Genomic DNA, 19,603 nt, shown 5'->3' with positions numbered 1-19,603 from the left:
AGTTTAAAATGTTGGCAATGACCTATGGAGGCCTAAATGGTATGGGCCCAAAATAGGAAGTCGTCTTTACCCTATGTTCTTTTGAAGCCTTTAAGAGCTCCTATCAACTGTGTCATTTATGTATTAAGCCAGGACAGAAAGGGCACTAAGAAATGTATTCCCAGTAGTTGCATTGTAACTTTGGATCTCCTTTTCCTTGGACACTTCCCTGTGATTAAGTGCATTTCAGAAGCAGTAAAGTGTTTCTTTTACTGACTTTTGATGCCAAAGATAGGATAGATGAAAGTGTTAGTATAGATCAAGGTGGGTTTTTTTTTAAAAAAATATCCACTGTTTTATAATTGTTGTTGTTGTTTAGTTGTTTAGTCATGTCCGACTCTTCATGACCCCATGGACCAGAGCACGCCAGGCACTCCTGTCTTGCACTGCCTCCTGGAGTTTGGTCAAACTCATGTTCGTAGCTTCGAAAACACTGTCCAACCATCTCGTCCTCTGTCGTCCCCTTCTCCTAGTGCCCTCAATCTTTCCCAACATCAGGGTCTTTTCCAAGGATTCTTCTCTTCTCATGAGGTGGCCAAAGTATTGGAGCCTCAGCTTCACGATCTGTCCTTCCAGTGAGCACTCAGGGCTGATTTCCTTCAGAATGGATAAGTTTTATAATTAGCATATTGTTATCCATCCTGTTCCCTTGGGATGAGGAGGGCTATGGAATTGAATTAAATAAATTAAATGCCTGTGGGAAGCATCCAAATCATTATGAGCACAGTTCATATCACAACAGGTACAATCCAAATAAATGTTTCATTGAACTTAGCCCTATGTCCGATTGCACTTGAATATTTTCTTTTATTCCACCCCAGCCCCAGGTATAAAAGGTAGTTTTTTGGTGTGCAACGTTTTGATTTAATATGTGAAGCATAGTATGTTGGCAGCAGTATTCATATTTTGCTTTTATCCCCAAATATTCCAAAGTACTTTCCCTTCTGTTTTCTAGGAATTCCAGCAGTATTCTTTAAGTGAGCTAGAATATCTCATACTATCACAAAAATCTGAAATAAAGCTTTTGAAAGAAAAATTGAAAAGAGCAAATCATACACTAGCAGATCATAGCCTTTGCAGCAGAGATTTCTTGGATTGCATCAGTGTTAAGGCTGGGAAGAAATACAAGGTAGGAAAGCTTTATTGCCTTGTGTATTTGTGTCAAAATGAGGTTGGCAAAGCTTGACATTTTGCTCTGGGACTTGGATAATACCAGTTTTAATAACTGTCGATGCTACTTATAATTCTGGAAGCTTGATCGAAGAGTGTTTTTATTATCTGCCAAAGACTTGTTAAAATAACTGTTGGGAGTAGGAAGTTTTACCTTATTAAACACTGAATAAAGGATTGTTAATTTAATGAAATTATTTAAAGGTTCAATTCTTTGTAGGATTCTTAAGATGAATATTTATTACTTGATACTGTTTGTGAGGATGCCCATTCTTTTCAAACAGATGAACTTAAGAAATTTAGTTTGAGATCTAAAAGTTTGCAATTAATATAAATGCTGAGCTAGGAGTTCTGTACAACTGGTGTTGTTTTATCTTTAGAATTAATTATTGAATCTGAAGTCAGTTATTTTCCATTTATTTTACCTATTAGAATTTGTATTTCTCTCTGCTCTTAGATGTTCGGGGCTTGCTACATCATGTCATTTAAAAACAAAAACAAACTGTATTACATCAAAATAGTCCCACCTAGGACCCAGGTGGCACTGTGGGTTAAACCACTGAGCCTAGGGCTTGCTGATCAGAAGGTCGGCGGTTCGAATCCCTGTGACGGGGTGAGCTCCCGTTGCTTGGTCCCAGCTCCTGCCAACCTAGCAGTTCGAAAGCACGTCTAAATGCAAGTAGATAAATAGGAACCGCTACAGCGGGAAGGTAAACGGTGTTTCCATGTGCTGCTCTGGTTTGCCAGAAGCGGCTTTGTCATGCTGGCCACATGACCTGGAAGCTATACGCTGGCTCCCTCGGCCAATAATGTGAGATGAGCACGCAACCCCAAAGTCGGTCACGACTGAACCTAATGGTCAGGGGTCCCTTTACCTTTACCTTTTTATACCTGTATAACACTAATTTCCAGATACCAGCCAAAATATGTCTTTTCATTGGTTCTGATTATTCTTAATTGTGAAGCAGCTCCATAGAACACTTGTCTTCAGACTTCTTGCATGGATAGGTCAGAACAGAACAACATCTTGAATTATACCTGGAAGCTAGCAAGAAGAGCCCTTGTAGATTAGACCAGGCCTATCTTGTCGAGCATCATGTTTTCCAGAGTAACCAACCACATGCCTATGGGAAGATCACAAGCGGGATACAAGCTCAAGAGCCCTTCTGTGGTGCTGGTGACACTGGACATAGCATACAGCCATCATGACTACTAATTACCGTACTGATAGCCTTACCAACCATGAATTTTTTTACTCCCTTATTAATGCCATAAAAGTTGGTGGCCAATACAACAACATCCTGTGGTATTTTGAAACTAGGATATTTGTAAAGATACAAATATGTGGTCAAACAGGGACTCCTTCATCATTTGACCCCTGTGTAAGAAGTGGTGCCTTCTACTTTCCATTTTTTTCTAATTTGGAACCATTAGACATAATTAAGGCGGTTCTATGTCTGAAATACTGTAGTAGGAGGTTCCGTTTAAAAGCTATGGGCGAAGTGAACCAGGCAGCATTTCGATGGCATTTTTTTAATTTTTAAAGGTAGAACATACAGCTGCAGTGGATGTTCTCTTGTCACCCCCTCCCACAAATGCTGTGGACACAGAATAATTCTGAAACAATTTTGGAGAAAAATGTTCCCCTGCACTAACATCCACCTTTTTTGCAGTGACTGCGCTATCCCCCCAGAATGCGCAGGATCTGGGGGAAGCTGCCATTTCCCTTTAGGATGCTCAGGGACAACACTGTATCGGAGGCATTCTGGGTAGGAAATAGGTAGCACCAAGGGGGGGGCAGGAGGCAAGTGCCCCCAAAGGAGCTCATCCCCACTTGCCACCTCCTGTTACAAGACTCCTGCCATTAACATGTACTGATTCTTTTGGTTCAGAGATCTTAACAAGTGAGACACAACTTCCACACTCAGAAATATACACTGCCTTTTCTGTGCCCCCCCCCCCGCAAATCTTTTTTTGGTGTTGCCGCTGGAGATAGCATCTGCCACAAGAGGCACCTGACAAGAGGACCTTTGCCATTGCTGCTGCTGCCTGAAAAAAATGCAAATGGGGCAACAAATTTGGGGGCCATTAATTGTCCCACACTGCAGTAATGTTTGAAGTGTCCCACTATCTGTGGTATAACAGAATCTACTCTTATAAGCCACCCTTATAAACTATACAGTAGTTCTATTAGCAACCTTTTTTCCACTTCTGACCTCCTCCAGGAAAGCCTCTAGCATGAAACATTTGCACCTCATTGGGGCTTGCATCAACATCGACTCACTTTGTTGCGTCAACCTTTCTATTCTATTGAAGACTTCATAAATGTTCTTCAGAATTCTTTCCATTCTTGTGCTCTTTGGCCTGTGCAACCAGTTCATCTTTACTTACGGATGATCTACAGCAAAATGTGTTTTATAATCTGAACGGCACCATCAATGTACATGGCACTTTACGTATCTTATTATAATAGCCTTTACAATGCTACAAGCATAAAAATGTTCTTAAAGATTTATATAGCATAGCAATGCATTAGCGGCAAGAAACACTCTGCCAGAATAGACAAGCTGATGTCATCTGTTACCTTAACTACAATTCTACATAATTCCTACTGAAATGTGGATTGACTCACTGGAATCGGAGAAAGGGTGGTGAGCTGGTGGTACAGTTCTGCAACATCCACCTTGAACATCTGCCTCTGCCATCCTATGCCTTCAGTACCGGCAGACAGAGAAAGCAATATAACTTTTATTGTTTTGGTCTGTGGGCCAGTTCATACTCAACATTTCTCATCATAGCTGCCAAGTTTTCCCTTTTCTCGCGAGGAAGCCTATTCAGCATAAGGGAAAATCCCTTTAAAAAAGGGATAACTTGGCAGCTATGATTTCTCATGCAAGCACCCCTGGAGTGTTGTAGACAATACTAGGGTTGTGGCCAGGCAATACTCATGTCCACAAGCCACTTGCCTTTACAGTGGCTCAAAAAGAAAAAGAAAAAAAGGCTGAAATTGCACAAATCCTGGCGATCAGGGATTCCAGTTTGGCCCATGAGGCCATTTCCCCCCAAACCACGCCTATCTGCTCTTCAGCTAATGTCAAGGGAATGTCAGCTGATGGGTGAGAAGACAGAGTTTAAGCCTGCATTGGCTGCACAATCTTGTTCCTGGCAGGAAACAAGATTATGCAGCCAAGTAGCATACCTCATCCTTCCTCAGATTATCGTTATAGTTGATGGGAAGCATATATTTAAATATGTTTTTCAAAGAAGTGTTCCACTACAGTCCGAATCCTTCTCCGTTTTGTGCAAAAACAAAGAACAGTAGAGCCCTATTTCTTTCTTTTTCCTCCGTGTCATAAAAAAACTAATGAATTTTGAAGGCACTGCAATGGCTCCTTGTTTTACAAAATAAAAGAATTGGGGAAGCTAAAGGAGCTTTATATATCTTACGCTGCTAAACTATTAAGTGCACCATAGTGGTATTAAGATACTGCCCAGCCTTTTAACCAAAATTGTCTAGGAATTCAGTGAAGTTGATCTGAATCTTTCATGCCTTTTACATAAAGGCATATGACATGGTGGGAGCAAGAAGGTTGCCCAGTTTAAATGCTATTTTCACACATCCTTTCTCCAGATTGCTGCAGAAAGCTGCACATAATATAAACACACACTCTTGTCTCTAGTTAGGCATATTATAGTTAATGACCATATGGTCATTATGGTGTAAGATCTACTGTCTGTTGTATTTATATTCCTCAAGCATATTGTTCCTTCAACTTCACAGTGTGTTAAACTATTTCAAAGGGGAAAAAATCCTTTCCCTCTTGTTTCTGGTTGTCCTATCAAGTGTAACCTTGGACCCTTATAGAGCAATTAGATCAGCCTCTATCCCCTCCTTTGTAATGAGGTTTCTTGCATTTCTGAGTCTATAACCCTTTAGTCTTCCCTAATGGGACATCATTATTCTGAAAGAAACAATGTAAATGTAAATGAATATTCTCATTAACGAGTCACAGAGAAACCTTTAGTGGTAGCGCTGTGGTAATTCTGCTTGTTATTTCTCTGGTATTCCATGCAGGATTTTTTTTCTTTATAATTCATTATTAGTATTCAAAATTACTTGTTCTTTAATTTTGCATGTCTTTCATAATCCGGTGTTCCAACCAGTTCAACCATGTCCTTGTTTTATTCTCGAGGAACCACCTGTGAAACGTTCAAGGTCTCTGTCCCCAAAGAGCTTTGTGAAAGAGTTGGAGGAATTAAGAAGGCTTAAAATAGCTGAAAGAAAGATTGAAAACTTAGAAAAGACACTGCAGCTAAAGGTGAAAATTATTATTATTATTATTATTATTATTATTATTATTATTATTAGCTTTCAGTTGGCATAGACAGAGACAAACAAAAATCACAATGTCATTTTATAAAACCCAGCATACATAGCAATGCATATTGGAAATTGAAATAAATAAGATGTGTTTTCCATGGGCTTAAAGTTTTACCATTTTCACAGTCAGTCCTGTGCAACAAATAAAATGAAATAAAATGTTCAAGCAGCTACTTAAATAGAATTTTAATTAAGGATTGTGGGGCTGGATCCCTGCAAATCTATCTGTCCACCCTAGAAAGTTATATCCCCATGTCTGAAATGGCCATAAGAATGGTCCATCTGTTCCAGCATCCTGTTCTCACAGTGGCCAACCAGATGCTTGTGGGAGACCATCAAGCAGGATTTTGGTTTCTCGCAACTGGTATTCAGAAGCTTTGCTGCCTCCAACTGTAGAGGGCAGAGCCTAGTCACTGAGGTTAGTAGTCTTTGATAGACCTCTCCCTCCATGCATTTGTCTAATCTTAAAGCCATCCAAGTTGATGGCCATCATTACTTCCTATGGGTGCTCCATAGTTAAACTATGCACTGGGTAACAACACAGCTTCAGGTTTTGGCTACTCTCATAGGCAAAAAAACATGGAGCCAAGTGCTAAGAATCAATTCTTTTTTGCAGTGCACAGTTGATCTGTATTGGCTGTGTTACTAATAGGAAGGAACATGACTTGTTAGTCCCAGGAATACTGTACTCTGCATAGGACAACTTCAGTTTTTCTGATGTCCCATAAAAGCTCTTTATCTCAAAGAGGCCACAGGTGCTTAGAGGATACATTGAGGTGGTAATTTGTGTTGCTTCTTGTCAACCAGTTTCTGTAGTAATTAAACAATTGTGCTTGGTCACAACTATTTTGAATATTTGTAAGAACGTTTGTGAAATAAATCCATTTCTAAGAATCTGTATTCCCAATTATTGTTTTCAAAAACAAAACAAAACTATGCACTGGGTAAATAAGTACTTTCTTTTATGTGTTCTAAATCTTCCAATGTCCCGCTTCACTGGACTAGTGTTTTGAGAGAGGGGAAAAAACTTTATCCGTTTTCTCCATGTCATGCCAAGTTTATAATTGTATAAACTTCTGTCATCTCACCTCTTACTTGCCTTTTCTCTAAACTAAAAGTCCCAGACATTACAACATTTCTTTGTAGGGGAGTCTCTCCATCTCTTTGATCGTTTGGTTGCCCATTTCTCAACCTTTTTCCAACTCTAAATGCCATGGGTGTTTCTGTCACCGTGTATGAACATTGTGTTGTCAGTTGATCGTAAATAATAATAAAAAACCTCAGCTGTAGCAGACTGCCATTTTAAGTGCTTGCATTTTACTCAGTCGTATCTTATCACATCACCTTGGTATTATGCAGATCCAAGAAAACGATGAGCTGAGGCAAACCCATGAAAAGCGCAAAAAGAGGCTGCAGATGTTACAGACCAACTACAGAGCAGTAAAAAAGCAATTAAAACAATGGGAGGAAAGCTATAGCAAGTAAGTTACACAGCTCATTAAAAACCATTATTTGTATTAAATCTGAGTATAACTTTTGCTGCTTAGGTGTTCTAGAAAAGAAGTAGATTAAAGCAGGGAAAAGATAATTTCCCGATACTGTTGGCCTTTATTGCATAGGCTCATAGGAGTAAATGTTACTGTATAAACAAGTGGCATGAACTGGAATTCCATTATAAGTTTCACAAATGAACAGAGCCACCAGTTACTTCTGTTGTGAATGGTCACTGTCCTTTCCTTGTACAGTACCTGTGTTTTGTGGGCATTTAGTTCCATTGTTTATATATAGCTTTTTTCTCTGTCCATGAAGAAAGGAGGAAGAAGGCTGTGCATATGCTTGGGGAGAGGGCATGAGCAAAGGCTCAGACGAGTAATGCCAAACCACCCCTTTGTTTTTGCTGCAATGAACTTAATACAGTATGACTACATTCTCTAAGTTGTCAAATGGTTTATTTTACCTCTCCTAAAGTCCTTCTTAATTAATGAGTTTACAGTGGGGGGGGGGGTATTCAACCAACTTTTACTCTGTGTAGATCCATTGAAAAGAAGGAACATGACTAAGCTAGGTCCAGTCATTTCAGTGTGTCTGTCTGAGTAACAGTTAGTTGAATATCACCCATTATTTAATTGATTTGTTTACATGTAGATTTCATTGTACACTCCAAATAATTTTGCGTAGTATGCAATAATCATTATAAACTCCTGAAACATTTATTAATAGATGCAGTTATACTCCATTTTTACTGTTAGGTCACATGGTATAACTTCTGTGAGTGATGGGTAAGAACAGCTTAGATTTTAAATTATGGGCAACTTTAGCAGGTCGTAACTTGGTGACCCGGAGTGCCTATTTCCAGATATGGCCCCTTTGGACAGATATTACATAGCCAATGTTCTCCATGCTTTCATAACTACCAGATTAGATTATTGCAGCATGCTGCACATAGGGCTACCATTGAAGACAACAGTTCCAAAACACAGGAGCCAGATAACTGGTTGGGGTTCCATTTCTAATTTGAATAACCCCCATTTAAAAACAGCTGCACTGATTACTGGTTCGTTTCCAGACCCAATTCATGGTGTTCATGTTAATAGAAATTTGCCATAAATATCCTTTCTTACAGTGCCCTTGAAGAACCAGGTGCGCAGCCTGGGAGTCATTTTGGACTCACAGCTGTCCATGGAGGCACAGGTTAATTCTGTGTCCAGGACGGCTGTCTACCAGCTCCATCTGGTACGCAGGCTGAGACCCTACCTGCCTGCAGACTGTCTCGCCAGAGTGGTGCATGCTCTAGTTATCTCCCACTTGGACTACTGCAATGCGCTCTACGTGGGGCTACTTTTGAAGGTGACCCGGAAACTGCAATTAATCCAGAATGCGGCAGCTAGACTGGTGACTGGGAGCGGCCGCCGAGACCACATAACACTAAGAGACGTACATTGGCTCCCAGTATGTTTCCGAGCACAATTCAAAGTGAAGTGATAAACTTTAAAGCCCTAAACGGCCTCGGTCCTATATACCTGAAGGAGCGTCTCCACCCCCATTGTTCAGCCCGGACACTGAGATCCAGTGCCGAGGGCCTTCTGGCGGTCCCCTCACTGCGAGAAGCAAAGCTACAGGGAACCAGGCAGAGGGCCTTCTCGGTAGTGGCACCCGCCCTGTGGAACGCCCTTCCATCGGAGGTCAAGGAGATAAACAACTATCTGACATTTAGAAAACACCTAAAGGCAGCCCTGTTTAGGGAAGTTTTTAAATTGTGATATTTTAATGTATTTTGGTATTTGTTGGAAGCCACCCAGAGTGGAGGGAAACCCAGCCAAATGGGCGGGGAATAAATAAATAAATAAATAAATAATACAGACCCTCTTGAGAGTTATGGTCAGCAGAGGGGGGTTCTCTTGGTAGCTCCACAATTAATTTACACAGATTGTATTGTTAATTCAAAACCAGAATGTGTTGCTAATTAATCATTTATGCTTATAAATTATAGGGAAGAAGCAAACCCAGATTAAGCAATGGAAGTGAAAATAACAGTAAAACTAGTTGAGATTCTGCTACTTCTTTGAATGGGTTTTTAGGAATAACTCTGAATCAAGGCCATGTATTGATTTATTCAGGGGCCTTTGCTGGTTTTTCTATTCCCCCTAGACAGCTGTTGTGTATCTGGGTTTATTAAAAGAAAAGAAATGACCACCTTTTCTGCTTCCATTACAGTGGTACCTCGGGTTACAAATGCTTCGGGTTACAAACACCTTGGGTTACAAACTCCGCTAACCCGGAAGTAGTACCTCAGGTTGAGAACTTTGCCCCAGGATGAGAATGGAAATCGTGTGGTGGCAGTAGAAGGCCCCATTAGCTAAAGTGGTACCTCAGGTTAAGAACGATTTCAGGTTAAGAATGGACCTCCGGAACGAATTAAGTTCGTAACCTGAGGTATCACTGTATTTCCTTTCCTCTGCCCCAACCAAATGGAAGCATCCATGGGGACTCTAGGTATGTTGAACTGGTACAAAAAACCCCCACACAACAATCTTTTATTTTTTGTTTTCATATGTGGAGTACTCTGAGACACTTGGGTTCATTTACCAAATTAAATAAAAGCAGTTTTTGTTGAGCTGTTTAGCCCAGAATCACAGAAACACAGCAAATTAGCATGGCTGTTCCTCTCCCTGGAAAAACCCCAGTCTTCAGTAGGAGGAGTTTTGATATGTTGGCTGAATATGCCTCTTCACTGGGATAATGAATAAATTGATTGTTATAAACTTGTCATCTGGGCACAGGGTCTGTAGTATCAGCGAGCAAGGAACTTTCTGGACAATTAAAAAACTCCTCAACTATTTATTTTAGGACCACAGTTATGCTAGCCCTGATCCAATCTCATGATACCCTCGGATCTACGGCGGTATACAAATTAAATTAACAATCAATAATACATATTATTATCATGCCTGGTTTTCCACATGCTGCAGGGAATAGCAATTATATTATCTTAAATCGGGATATGCTCCGAGCAGTACATTACTGGAAAGGCTTTGGATGGCTAAACTGTGAAAAGAAATTGTTTTTGAAATAACATGGTATAGGGACATAGGAAGTGGTTGTATACCAAAGCCAACCAATGGCCCTTGTAGTTCAGTGGCTTCAATGGACAGCTCTGACTTTTCCCATTTCAGATAGATCCTTCCCAGCCCTGTCTAGAGATCTGGACTGAATCTGGAACCTTTTGAATGCTAAGCATGTGCCATGCCACTGAGCCACAGGTCTCCTCATTAGTGTGGAGAGAAGGGGAGAGACTTTTTAGTGGTTGCATTTCTTGAATATTTAAAGGGTTTCTTGATTCCTCATGTGTAAGGGGAGGCATAGCTTATAAAGAGGGTTTTTCCAGTCTTAAAAAAAATAAATCAAAATCAAATATAAGCTTCTGGCAAGGGTAAGAGTTGTGTCACTTATCACAATCCTTTAGGTGTCCAAAGCAGATGCACAGACACATTCCACAAAGTAGTATTGACTGCTAGAAATAACATTTTCTGATAAAGAAAATACTACTATTTGAAAATGTGAGACCATTGCAACCAACACACTTGTCCTACGGAATGGTGACTGTACGCAATTATTCTGAAGTAAATTAGTAATCAGGAATGGCCCTGGTTGCACAGAAGGTGAATCCAAAGGATGGATCCAACTGTTCCATACACACATTGGCTTTTGTTCAATGGAGGTGTGAGTCACTTTCCACACTCAAGTCAGTGTTTGGGGCAGCTCCATGCTTCCCATCCCCGTTGTGTACCTGAAGCTTGGTTTTGTTTTGAATGGGAAATTCTTGCGAGGAGTTCCTTGTATGCAGCGGAGCACCCACAGAACATTGGATCAAGCTGAATATTTCTATTTAAAATATAAAAGATGTTTTGTTGACTTGCAAAGTCACTTTGAGAGAAGTGATTCTAAGACATAATTAGATCAGGACTTTGTCAAACTAGACACAAAAGGGAAGATTGCAAACCGTCACATCCATACCTTACCTGAGACACAAGAAATCCATTCAGAGTTGCAGGAACAAAGGAATCTCATGTTCCTTGAATTCGCCATGTGGCTTTTACAGGGACATCAAAGGGCAGCATGTGAGTAAAGCATTGTACTACACTAGAACTCGTTCTCAGAAATCATTCTGCTTGGCATTATTGCACACAGTAAACTGTCCTTCTGGTGTAAATGAAAATATAGGGCATTGCATGCACTTTTAAAACCTATGGATTGCTCATATATCATTTTAATGGAAAACATTTGTTTTATCAATTTATTATTCTTAGAAGGCTTTTTATTTTTCTAAAAATTAATATACAATTTCTAATGGTTAGAAGTAGGTATAATAATAGGAATAATAATCTCATAAAACTAATAATAAATCAATAAATCAGATGGTATTCAAAATTCAAATATTAATGTATAAATATATGAATAATATAGATGACATATTTTTTTCAGGAACATGTGCAAATATCGTATTTTTCTGTGTATAAGATGCCTCCTATTTTTAGGGACTCCAATTTAAGAAAATAGCGGGGAGATTGCCCTGTGTATAAGACGACCCACAGTTTTTTTTACATAAATTAAAAGTAAAAAAACCTAGTCTTATACATGGAAAAGTACAGTACATCTGTATTAGCTTATAATTTGATTCAATTGCTTGGTTCTCTTCCTATCACTGTTAATATGACCTCTATTTATGTCCTTTCTTCTGTTATATTTTTTGCACACTACTGCCTATCAAACGTTTCCCATACCACTTTGTTATTTCAGTTTGGTTTTGCACTTATGACTCACCATAGTCAGCAAGGTTGTTTATGCAAGGCATAAATTAGAGGGGTTTTCTCCTCTTGTCTGTTGATTATTTGTCTTTTTCTGTCCACACCGTGTGGGATCATGCTCAAACCTCCCCAAACACAGCAGCACAATGGGAACGTAAATCAAACATGTAGTAAGATCATAAGCAGCATTCTCTTGGGAGGCAAGTGGACAATGTCATATGTCAGTTTTTGCCACAAAGCCTTTCATGTAATGTTTGTGTTTTGGCATGCTTATGAATCACATCTCCAAATTCCTTCTGAAGAAAGACAGTAGAATCCCGAGCTTAGCTGTAGTGTCTTGTATAACAGCAACATTCTGTTCAAATGCAATCGATTCTGGGGCAGGGGCAGGTTTGTCTGAAAGGCTTGGACGTATCCAAGGCTACCCAGTGAGTCTCTTGGCTAAGCAGAGCCTTGATCCGAGTTTAACCAGAATTCTGTGCTTTGACTATCAGGCAGTTGGATTGTGGAGCACAATGAGTTAAGAAAAGAGGTTTCATGCATGCCTGTGATGTCATGGATCTTTGTGCAGGAAGTTGTAGGCTGCATCGCTATGGTGGTTTGGGGAGTACAGAGGCCTGGCAGTGGGCTTGTGACTGGCACCACTAATGTTGAAGCACTATTTGCGGGGACCAGTGTCTCTATACAAGGGCTGTGTATGAAAACACCATGGTTTGTGAAGTTCTGATTGTCTGAAACGGAACTGCCAAGATCATGAAGAAGAGCTTCCTCCTTCTTGCCTTTGTGTGTTGTTGATATATGCTTAGTTACTTCCTTCAGATCAAGTGTTTGTGCTACTTAAGGATCAGTTGACACTAGATGCTGGGAGAATTGGTGGCTCCTCACCTTTCTCTGAGACCATGTCTGACATCTCTACCTTTCACTTTCTCCCTGCTGACTGTGCAAACGAAGGCGAATGTTGCAGTTTGACACACACCATTTCTGAACTCTAGTGCCACATCAGCAGTTTATCCTTCTGAAATTAGTTAACGGAAATTTCAGTTTCTTTACGTGAAAATTTAGGGCTATGTTTCAATAATGGCATTACATGTAGCAATATCAAGTGTTGGGACATTACACTTTTCACGGACATTTAAAATCATTTATTTTATAGATTTTGTTGTTGTCGTTGTTTGTTTAAATACAGGCCTGGAAGCGGCAAAAATGGAAAGGAGCGTTCTCATCCCCGGCAGCTGTGTCAAGAAGATTCTGATGCTGTGTGGAACGAGCTGGCGTATTTCAAAAAGGAACACAAAAAGCTATTGATTGAAAAGTGAGTTTCTTTCTTTTTAAAATACATATACATTGAAAAACGTGCTGCTAGTTTGCTAAATCTTCTTCTCATTGGGGTTTGAAGGCTACACGAAGGAATTCCTTTCAAAGACCAAAATTAAATCATCTTCCTCTCCTAGAAACAGAGAGGAAAGCACCACCCTCCTCCCACCCCTCTTTTTAAATCAGTGACAACAAGTTTGCTAGCACTAACAGAAACTGTATTACATGATCTAGGGATTGTGTTAATTAATGTGGCTCTCATCTGTTGGAGGTGTCGCTCTTCATTAGCCTGTATTTTACACACTGCCGTGCTTCATTTTTGGAATGAGGTGGTGAGGGGATAACCTAGCCAGCCATCCTTGTTTGATCTCCTTGATACATACGCAATGCAGAATGCCTCAGCTCTCTTGGTTCCCTGCCCTGTCCTGCTAATCCCAGCTGAGCTCATTATGGTGTAGCCTTGCTGCTACTCTTGGAGCCAGAGCTGTCCAAGCTAATTACTGGTAGCAGCAGAGCTGCCTGTTAAGGGTCTGGAGTGGATCTGCTAACATGGTCCTTCGTAGTGACCTGCGAAAGGCATGAGGGAGTTGCTCTCTTTCTTGCCATGCACAGCCTGTCCTTTGGGTTTAGTACTGATCCCTTCACACAGCTCTTTTAGCTGTGGTAAGTGTAAAACTTGGAGAAGGAATTCTTACTTTAGAAAACATACAGTTTGCCTCTTTGATCTTATAATTCATAGACTATTAAACTCACCCTGGTAAAGTAAGAGCATTTCCCTTTCATATAGAAAAAAGGGAGTTGGTAGGGATTGCATAATTATTCTTTTAATTATGTTTTAAAATGTCTTTTGTCAAGTTGATTTTGTTGTTTAGCATTGAGTGTGCTTAAAACTCTGAACGTTTCCCCCCTTGTTCTTTTGAGACTTCAGCATATTTGTCAGAAGTGTGCCTGCATTGATAGAACATCTAGAATATTATCTCGGCAGTAAAATGCTGAAGGACCTACCTTTAAAACTTCACTGTTGGAACTACAAAAATACTGCTATATCCATAGCGCAAGCTGTTTTTGGTTCTGTCTATGTTGGCCACTTAAAAATATATATAGGACACTATGATCGCTCGGATAATGATTTCCTGACACATTTACCAGCATCATAAGTTTTTGTATCATCACATAAAGATAGTAGCATATGGGATTCTTCCACAGAACTTCTGAAAGCTGGAGATCTTCTTTATATATATATATATTTTACTGCATCTTGCAATGTTTTAGAATTCTGATTCTACTCCATTGTTCCAAGCACTAGAACCTACACTGGCCAGTTGCATTTCAGCATTATTCTGACATCTTAGGAAAAGGCTATGGGAAGAAACATAGGTAGCGCTTTTTCCAGAAAGATAGTCATGTTAGTTCGTTGCAGCAAATATAACAGGGGTTTGTATCTAACAATCAAACAATTGCCTGCTCAGAACAACTTCCACGAGAGCAACCAAACTCCCCCCTCCCCCCTTAAAGTTGAACACATTTATTATGGCATAAGCTTTCACAGACGTCAGTCGACTTCATCAGATTCAGGAAGTGCTATCCTGTCTTATGAGGTTTGCATGGTTGGGAGAAGGAGAAAGGTAAACACTGAGATCACAAAAGAAACGAAGTGAAATAAAATGCAAAAAAGTACAGATGGTGCTAATTGCATTATCAACAGTGGCCATTTGCAAAAATAAAATAAAATAAAAAATATTGATGACTCTGTTTTGGGAGGCCAATTAACATAGTGTAGTGTTGTAAAAACCTGTTGTTCCAGTTCAATCCACATTTGAGCTTCCTTGTAACCTTGGTCTTCAGGGAAAAAGCAATATTAAATGGACTGGGGTTTGTTAAGGATAAAAAACTGGAAGAAATAAATGAAGCTTAAAAGACTTATACAAAGTTCTGATTATAAACTGTGCTGTGTTAGATTTGCAAAAAAGGAGCTGCTCATTTTTCAAATGCTTTATTCTCCAAAGTCATCAAATCTACCATTGATTTGTAGCAAATGCTATTCAGTGACAAGGAAGATCATAAATTGGCTGGTCCTACTGGTCTTTTTCTTATGTTTCCTGTAAAGGCTTCAAGTGATAAAACCATGTTTTTAGAACATCAGTATCACCAGCAGAAAAATTGGGTAAGATGTAAGACTACCTGTCTTCTCTGATGCACATTTTACATCAGTGATGTTTTAGATACAAACTATCTGCTGACAAACTATCTGATAGTTTGTCTCTAAAAAGTTGCCTATCACTGCTAGAGAGTCAGCTGCAGGGGGGAAGAACACAATAAGGATCATTTTCTAAATTAAAGGTATCGAGAGGTGACAGGCAAATGTTTTCCCCTTTGCTCTAAAAAGAGCCGCTTACTGGCCTACATTTGCACTTAGTACAGATGCCCAATTCATTAATTGTAGCACTGTGTCCAGGACGTCTAAGTACCAGGCGTGGTTATCTAAGTATTCTATAACTGAATGGTTGTACTCTGGAGTTCTTTTCATGTGTTTTTAGGACTATGATGATAATATCGGTGAGATGCAATTTGACTGTCAGTAACCAACTCCTCTCTTTGGAAGCATAATTCTAGAATTCTGTTGCGAAACCATCTGGGCCTTAAAGGCTCCCCCACCCCGCCACAGATTTTATATAGCTTGTCTTGTTAGTTCTTGTATGGAATGTAAAGAATTGATCAGGTACACTGTTTGTGATAAACCCCCCTATCGCATGCATCCTATGATGATTCACATTCCAGGGAAAGAAACTACTCTGCAGGACACACTCAGCAGACCTTTAACACAGCACATGGCAAAATAGTAATTAATTAAGATCGAGCATTTGTACCCCAGTCTTCAGCTAAATCACCTCCCAAAGGGGCTTACACACAAACAATTAAAACAAGGCAGTCTCTGCCTGCATGCTTACATTCTAAAAGGCATCACACACATATACAGACACACGCAGACATGACAAGGAGGAAAGAGCAAAAAAGCACACTCAGGCACCAGTTCTTAAAGTTAAATAGTAACTCTTAAAATGACCAAGTGGAATGGAAACGGTTTAGGAGGCGCTGAGCTGATGGAAGAAGCTCTCCTTCTTTCATCTTATTGGTAGTGTTTGGCTGATGACCTGTTCAGATGCACCGATCTCTATTTGTTTCATTCTATTGTGAGCTGTTCTGGGAGCAAAAGTTTAGCAGTGGGATGTAAATATGATGATCATGTGCAGGAGGACAGAAGATGATTTTTTAAAAAAGGCATTCTAATGGGGAAGTGGTCAGGAGTTCCACTGTGTGCCTCTGAAACATTTATTCTACTGGGGATAAAAGGATGAAATTGTCGTATTTATTCCTCTCCATTTTAGCAAAAGCAATTATTGGAGCAGCCTTTCTTTGATTACTTCAAACTAAGGCTTGTTGTAGGTTAACTGTATATCACAGAGTGCATTATCTGCTTTAGATGGCGTAGTGGTTGAAACAGATCCATCAACACAGGGGTACAGTAAACATCAACCTCATCTCAAGAGACAAGGATCTTCCTGTGGCTCTGGATTTAAACAATCTGATTCCACCTTTTGCCTCCAGTGAAAATCTACTGGATGCTATTTTGTAGATGCAAAGATGGTGGCAAAGATGTTTCCTTCAGTTGCTGACACTTATGCCACAGATACATATTTTAAAAAACACTACGGCAGTTAGCATAGCCACTAAATCTTCTGAAAAAGAACAGCAGCAGGAGGAGGAGGAGGAGGAGGAGGAGGAGGAGGAGGAGGAGGAGGAGAAGGAGGAGGAGGAGGAGGAGGAGGAGAAGAAGAAGAAGAAGAAGAAGAAGAAGAAGAAGAAGAAGAAGAAGAAGAAGAAGAAGAAGAAGAAGAAGAAGAAGAATTGTCAATAGCGACTAGGAATTCGGTTACAGTCGCAGTGTAGCCATGCACACATGACCATGGGTATATTATTTCATCTCCTTTTCTTCCCAGGTAGAAGGGATGGCAGTGTATTAATGTAATCTGCATCAAAAGCTTTGTCCTTGATCATTCACGAAAGAAAAGCCCTAAATTTGCTGATCCCACACTTATAACTGCTTCCACACTTCTTTGGGATTATGCTTCTACATGGAACTTGATGCTCTTATTGGGCTAATTGACTGTACCTTCCTTGGCATCCAAACCCACGTCTTTTCTTCCCTAATTTGAGACATAAGTGCAGGTGAACTAAAGTACATTTTATGCTGAATATCTTTACAGCCACTTTTTAAAAAAGCGCATCTATTCTAAGAACTATGGTTTAGATGTTCTTCTCGAGAGTTTTGTATGAATCCTCATGACTACAACAATTTTAAATGAACTGTACAATGTACACCGCCTTCAGACCAGTTGCACCACTATCGTCGGCACCTGTAGTCCCACCCCTCCTTTATTAACAAATTTAGCAAAGTAAGCAAAAAGAACAGAGAAAGAGGTAGGCAATGGGGGGAAACCCAATAGCTCACATTTAAAAAATGCAGTAAGTATTGATACAGCCATCTTAATTTAAACATATAAATTGATATATATCAAATAAATGTCCAGATAGGTATCCACATGAAGCTGACTTTTATAAGAATTGTGATCAAATGTAGCAAAGGCTGTGAGGTCCTCAGACCCTTGCATGGTGGGTATTTACCCTTCCAGGCGCAACGTATAACTCTCTTAGTAACTATAAAAGGGTTCATGAAATGCCCTTTGGTTGTCCTTCCATTAATCCCCCTACCAGAATAATGTAGTTTTAAAGTACATGAACTTCTGCAACGATCAAGGATTTCACCAGTAATATGGACAACAACTTCAGAGCAAAATGAATATATCAGTGGACATTCTTACATCATATGCCACAATGAGGCATTATTATTATTATTATTATTATTATTATTATTATTATTATTAAAAATAACGTACTTCTTGTTTTTTTACAAGAAACATTAAAATTATCAACAAGAAGTGTTAAAAGCGATTTTAATTATCTTTTTAGTAGTAGTATTGGCAGACTAGGGTTTTAACCAGTGAATAAAGTCAAAGCTGTGATTGGCAAGTGATCTTTTTGGCCAATGCACAAACGTTATGCATGACTAGAGCTGCCTTTTCTGCCTCTGTCTCGTTGCTGCCCAGCTCAGACACTGTGCCTTGGTTGATGGTGTGTCTGTGTTTGCAGCATGCAACCTGAGTGAGTTTATGGCTTTCAGCAGCAGCAGCAGCAGCAGGTGTGCCTGCCCCCTCAGTTGCACACATCTAGCATGAACACAGCTGTAGCAGAATTATAGTTTATGATGCCCTTAAAAGTGTTGATTGTGTGTTTTATTTACATATTTTTATTTATTTATTAGATTTACTCCCCTCACCTTCCTATAAAGGACCCCAGAGCAACTGAACAGGGCAATTTATTTGTCCTGTTTTGAATCTGGATTCTCCCAGTATCTTGTTCCTGTACTTACTTTTCTGGAAGTAAGGCTGCAATCTCAATCCTATTTACCTTGGAGTAAACCCCATTGAGTTCAATATGGCTTACTTTGAGTAGACGATGTTTAGCATTGTGATGTACATTGGTGGGACTTGCTTTGGACTTAGATGTAGGATTGTGTTGCTAAAATCTCTCGACATCCTATTTTAAAAAAAACAGTTAGGCGGGTTTGGAGCAGATGGGGGAAAAGGCTGCCGTGGGCACAGAAACTGTCACGGGCTAGGTCCCTGTGCCACAATTTATACACTACTTTTATTTATTATATATTTATTTCATAAAAAAATTATACACTGGTTGGGAAAAAAACACCCAACAACTCAAAAGTGCTTCACAAAAAGAATGAAATGAACAGCTGCCTAAAACATATCAAAAAAGTTAACAGCAGCGATAAACTAAAAACAGAATAAAACACACACCAACACTCTGCACATTTGAGTGTAAGGAAGGATGAGTTGGGACTTTTCATCGGAATGAGAATAGGCCTGGGTGAACTAACTCTTGGTCTCTTGTCTCTAATTGGGTCATTTTTCTTGCAGCTATTCTTCCAAGAGCACATACCAGGGAAATAGCACAAGAATTTAACATTAAGTGGCCATATCAATGCCTTGTTTCCGTAATTAGAATTCTGTCAACATCCTTTCTGTGTTAGCTTGTTGTGGCCTTCCCTCCTCCTCTTCTTACCTTCCAGGCATTTATAGAAGCCCATTTAGTTAAGCAGCATTTTGAAGAAAGACTGCTACAGATGAGACTGGAATTTTTATTTGGGGGGGGGATGTGATGTGGAAAGGGAGCGGCTATTTTATTGGATCTTCTGGCTGGTGATCAATATGAGAGATGTTTGGGAGCCAGAGAAGGAGAACCGCTGCTGCTCTGATTGATT

The 19,603-nt window shown here is 39.7% G+C and overlaps 1 protein-coding gene across 3 annotated transcripts in view; it reads left to right on the top strand.

Moving 5' to 3' along the window:
* Positions 1–19,603, top strand: part of CNTLN (centlein) — a 176,674-nt gene that overhangs the window by 68,070 nt on the left and 89,001 nt on the right. For 2 of the 3 annotated variants that reach the window (XM_060268842.1, XM_035140509.2), the window contains 4 exons: positions 995–1,168; positions 5,403–5,528; positions 6,950–7,071; positions 13,082–13,207. In XM_060268842.1, coding sequence (XP_060124825.1) covers positions 995–1,168; positions 5,403–5,528; positions 6,950–7,071; positions 13,082–13,207 — 548 coding nt within the window. The remainder of the gene's footprint in view (positions 1–994; positions 1,169–5,402; positions 5,529–6,949; positions 7,072–13,081; positions 13,208–19,603) is intronic. The other variant, XM_035140510.2, reaches the window with a different exon arrangement.

This window comes from Zootoca vivipara, chromosome 16, assembly GCF_963506605.1.
Source record: "Zootoca vivipara chromosome 16, rZooViv1.1, whole genome shotgun sequence".
In the NCBI taxonomy this organism is placed as follows: domain Eukaryota; kingdom Metazoa; phylum Chordata; class Lepidosauria; order Squamata; family Lacertidae; genus Zootoca; species Zootoca vivipara.
This window is presented reverse-complemented; position numbering and strand designations above follow the sequence as displayed.